At 34.0% G+C, this 5,012-nt stretch overlaps 1 protein-coding gene across 1 annotated transcript; it reads right to left on the bottom strand.

Annotated features, from left to right (window-relative positions):
- Nucleotides 1–718: 718 nt before the first annotated feature.
- Nucleotides 719–4,723, bottom strand: LOC131622721 (GATA transcription factor 8-like). Its single transcript, XM_058893755.1, has 4 exons — nucleotides 4,358–4,723; nucleotides 4,178–4,236; nucleotides 3,203–3,456; nucleotides 719–1,904 (listed from the first exon to the last, which is right to left on the bottom strand). Exons 3-4 carry the CDS (start codon nucleotides 3,449–3,451, stop codon nucleotides 1,092–1,094), a joined length of 1,062 nt encoding a protein of 353 aa, XP_058749738.1. The 5' UTR covers nucleotides 3,452–3,456; nucleotides 4,178–4,236; nucleotides 4,358–4,723; the 3' UTR covers nucleotides 719–1,091.
- Nucleotides 4,724–5,012: the final 289 nt, after the last annotated feature.

The raw sequence follows: 5,012 nt of genomic DNA, 5'->3' as shown, positions 1-5,012 counted from the left end.
TGTACATGTCATAAAGAATATCATATCCTATCATATCACCTGATGAAGTTGAAGCAAGTGAAATTCATTTGAGCAATTATTTGAGCTTACCAGCAAGCAAATATCATTAAATTTATTGTTAGTTGCTAAGTTATGGGAGATCATGACATGTTGCCAAATCCTTTATAAAAGAACCTCAACTCATAATTACATTTATATATTAAGCATTGTTCTTACCTTACAAGGAATGACTAAGTCTTACCAAGAGGAATCATCATTTCTTTCCCTCAACTTTTTTTCTTTTTGGTTTGTTAGGTGTCTCCCAATATATGTAATTTATATTATAAATGATAACTAACTTGTCTTTTTCTTTCATGTACTCTTCACTCCTTAGTTAAGGAGTCAAATCTTAAATCCATGTAATAAATAATAATCACTTTCCACCTCACAATGAAACAGTATATCCTTTATGGACAGATAGCACTAAGAATCAACTGGCACAGCAGAAAGGTTTGGAATTGATGCTTCATTTTATGGTACATTTCTTGCTCCACAGAGAATATAAGCAAGATGTCTAGAATCTAATACTTCAAATTTTCCTCAAAAATATATTCCTCAAATACTTATAGATGTTGTTACTAGTATAGGATATATGCAAAACCAGAGTGATAAAAATGAAACAAAGCAAGTGCAAATTTTTTAAGTCTTTACTCAACTCAAAGTTTGGCTACAAATAAACTGCAAAAAGAATTCCCAATAAGGATATTATAAAAAGAGAGAAAAAATAAAACGAATGCCAAGAAAAAGAAAATGCAACTGAGACACCAACTCCTAAAGACCTAAGTAACCTAAAACTACTAGACCTAAGACTCTACTCTTTTTGACTTCCATATCTCTTCTAACCTCTTTTCTTCTGTTCTCATTAAAATCTTGTTCTAAATGCTAAAAATGATCTTCATCATCATCTAATGCTCCTATTCCCCCATTCCAACCCTGTACAGAAACCAATGACCAAAGGAAATAAAATATCAATAAGAAATAACATAAGACGCGACACTAGAGAAGGCGACGAGCGAAAAAACTCCACGACTAGGACTAGGATCGTTCTCGCTTCAAATGTATTCCAGGGCGAGAATGCTGTTAGTGTTTGGGATGAGTTCTGGAGAGGCAGCTGAATGTGATTCAAAACCAGAGCTATCACTGTCCTTGGTTCTCATTTCAAGGACCTTCTTGTGAGAATTGGAGTGCAATGAAGGACAAAAGGTTGGACTGGCAGCAGGACGGTATTCAGGGAAAAGCCGACCTGACTTGTAGCGCACGCCACAAGCATTGCAGAGTGTTTTCGGCCCCAATGGACCTGCCCTCCATTGTGGTGTCTTGGTTATTTCACAATGCATGCATTTCCTAACAGGCAGCGAACCATTCTGATCGCCGCTGTCAGCCGGAGCAGCAGGAAGCGGCATTTTGATCTTCTTTTTCTTCTTAGGTTCTCCAGAAGGGAGCTTTGGTTTCTTGGCTACAATTTGAGACTCAGCAAAATTGTCAAAATCTGACGATGCAGCCGCCTTGGTGGAGATAACATTAGGCTGCACATTCTCCCCAACAGAAGAGGAAGTAGGGGAAATGAGCTGCATGGCGGAACGGGGGTTGAAGGTTGCAGGACGTGGACGCTTGGTGCGTGCACGTCCACAAGGCACTGGGATGTAAATCCCTGCTGGCGTCATCGTCTTTCCGCCAGAGCAGGAACTGCTGCTTTCAAGGACAGAAACTGGACTTGATGTCTGGAATTGGTTATGCACAGAGTCCTCCTTAGTGGTGACACATGATGATGGTGGTTGCTCAACTTTCTTCATTGTGAGACTCCCCTCAGAAAATGAGTCCTCCACAAAAGTTGACAGCCATTCCAATGGAAGAATGTCTTCATACTGTAATAATAACAAAGAACAAGGCATTGATCAAAACCACATTTAATGTAAGGTTTAATTCATATGTATTATTACTCATTTAATATTAGTAAAAACACGTATCATTAAACCAGTTCAGTTAGTTAAATAGTTGTGCAGAGACATCGTATAATAGAAAAAATCCAATATTAGTATAAGACCATTCACAAGTAGACAATTCAAGCAAAGAATACATGTTAGCAAAGCATATTAGAAAGTATATTACTCTTCAAATTGAATGAAGAATAAGAATTTGTGCTTTTGTATAAAATAAAATAAAAATCAAACGTGGGTTGTTACTGGCTAGATTGAGGATTCATTATTTAATTGTGTGGGTGCTCACATCACGTGATCATCACATGCAAAATCACATGATATTCAATAATGATGATCCAAATAATTGAGACAGCGCACCACGAAATTAGAGAGTAGGGTGGAAGTGATATGCCACATGTCACCGACACAATCAAGTGTCATGTCGAAATGACCAAACTGCCCCTCTATAAAATATTCAATTTTGTCATTTAAGAATAATTACTTCAAATTTAAGTAAAGGGATTTTCACTTTTTTGGACCAACTTTAGAAAAAACATATTGTCAAAATAAAATAATTTTTATGCATTTAAAAACTAACCAAAGAGAGGCTTTGAATTCAAGTAAGAGGACTTTCACTTTTTTGGACCGTCATAGAAAATTAAAAAATATATAAGTAAAAAAAATTAATTTTGAGAATTGTATTTCAAAAAATTTATACAATTAAATTACGACATAAACATTTAACAAAATAAATTAAGAATTAACATTCAAAAATAACTTTATCATACTATTTCATCAAAAATATTTTAAGTTGTCGGTGAATATCTTATATAAATAAATTCATTAATAACTGATTTAAATTTATCCCTTAATTCTAATAAAAAAAATTAAATTTCTTCATAAAAAAACAAAACTTTTCAAATATATTTCGCCTGTTAATTTTTATGAAATAAAGACAAAAAAAAACTATTATATCCATTAAATGTAGTGACAGACTGAAAACAGTACAAGTTTGAAACGGACAATAAGGTCCGTACACGCAACCATCGTGTCATCATCAAAGAATCGAACGGCTAGAAACGAAATTAGATTGAAACCGTTGGATTTTCACTGATAATAATTACATAACACTTCACGTAAAAAACGTGAACCTGTCCAATTTTTTAATTTAATAATATGATAATAATGAAAATTAAAATTATTTACATAAATTAAATTTAAAACAATAATAAATAATTACTCACCGGAACGGAAAGCTCCACCGAGAGGTCAGAAGGACTGTTGCCGGAAAACACCGAGTCAGAGGCAGGAAACGAGTCAGACTCATTAGGCCAAATACTCGCCAGTGAGTTGCAGTTCGCGGCGGAGGTGACGGTCGACAGCGAAGCGGCGGCGGTGGCATCGACGTCGTCGACGGGGAAATCGAGCAAATCGTCGATGTGGTCAAAGAAGCTACCACAGTCAATCTCGTCCATGAAGTTTGGTCCAACCATTTTCTCTGCAAGTGAAATTTTCGACTGAGTGAATTCAAAACGTAAAGAGAAAATCAAGGGTTTTGTAAAATGGGAATTACAAAGTGGCGGCTTTTATAAACCGGAACTTAACGCGCATGTTAGCATTTCGCGTATATTAATTATGGAAATTTTCAAAATAAAATCCAAAACAGTCAAATAAAGTAAAACAAGTTTTTAAATTTTTTAAACTATTACGTAAACAATTTACCTTTTAACCAATAATGTATTGACACGTAATTAAATGATGTGGCAATATATGTATTTGAATTTTTTTTTACATATATAAATTAATGAATTTAATTAATTTCCATTTAGATTATAAACTTTTTATTAAAACCAAAAGTGACATTGTGCTGAAATGTGACTGGGTGCATACACGTAGAAATTAATCTCTTTTATCACAACTTTGTATTTTCCATAATTTTATATCAAAAATATTAATTTTCCTTTTTTATGAAATAAATCCGAATTTGAAGATTTTTTAGGATAAGAATGAATTGAATGTTGAAACAAACCAGAGAAAATGAATTTAATTAATTTGGTAGAAGCCCATTGTATTTTATGAACCGCTGGTCCCAATTTTTTATTTACCAGCTCATTTTATTCCTTTTTTTTTACAATAATCAAAATTAAATTGAAGATACCCACAACACATAAGAAATTTGAAATTAGAAAATTGAGATAAAGTTGAATAAGGTGACCAACCTTGTTGAATTTCAAGTATAATCTAGAGAAGAGTGTATGAGGAGTTGAGAATTGAAGTCCTGCAAAATAAGATAAGAAACTTAAGCAAGGTGAAACTCAAAATTGGGTTTGTGCCGACACTACACTACTACACTAGTGTTTGTTATCCTTAGAGGAGAAAGTAGAATTTGAGAACCAAACCTGAAACTAGAAATTGGTAATTTGAGGTTAAATTGAAATGAGGAGAGAGAGTGTTAGAGAGAGAGTTGAGGAGAGAGAGAGTTGAGAGGGAGGTGGGTTTTTTGAAAGGAGAAAGAGTGGAGTTGAGAAGGTTTAAATGGAAAAGAAGAGAATGTGATGGATGGGCAATGGTAGGTGAGGCTCCTCCTTCATTGCTAGCTGTCTTTTACTATCCCCACTGTCGTGATGTTGAAGACTTCTTTCTTCCTTTCTACTAACACTTACTCTCTCTTTAGTTTACCCACAGGTCCCACATACCCCCAACCTTTCCTCCATTCACGGATTTTATTTTAACTTTCTTTTCATTCAATTCAAATACAATCAACCTTATATCAGTTCAATTAATAGTTCTGCAGAGACATCTAATAAAAGACGTATGTTCTAACTCACGATATCTCACTTATTAATAGATGAATTATCGGTCACTACACTATTTAATTAAAAAAACTCTAAAATAAAATGATTACTACAAATTTTAATGTAAAACAGAAAAATAAACATGGTCACATGAAAATGGTTACCTTTGTTGTTTGAGGTTCAAGATTGTGTGATTACTATTTTGAAAGGGGGAAAGTGAGAAAGAAGATGAGTGAAGGTTGGATAAATAGAATGCTAA

The sequence above is a fragment of the Vicia villosa genome, unplaced genomic scaffold (genome assembly GCF_029867415.1).
Source record: "Vicia villosa cultivar HV-30 ecotype Madison, WI unplaced genomic scaffold, Vvil1.0 ctg.000041F_1_1_1, whole genome shotgun sequence".
In the NCBI taxonomy this organism is placed as follows: domain Eukaryota; kingdom Viridiplantae; phylum Streptophyta; class Magnoliopsida; order Fabales; family Fabaceae; genus Vicia; species Vicia villosa.
This window is presented reverse-complemented; position numbering and strand designations above follow the sequence as displayed.

Coding starts and splice junctions, on each gene's coding strand:
- LOC131622721 (XM_058893755.1), bottom strand. CDS start 3,451: ATGGTTGGACCAAACTTCATGGACGAGATTGACTGTGGTAGCTTCTTT. Junction 1,905..3,202: donor CGGTGGAGCTTTCCGTTCCG/GTGAGTAATTAT, acceptor TTATTATTACAG/TATGAAGACATTCTTCCATT.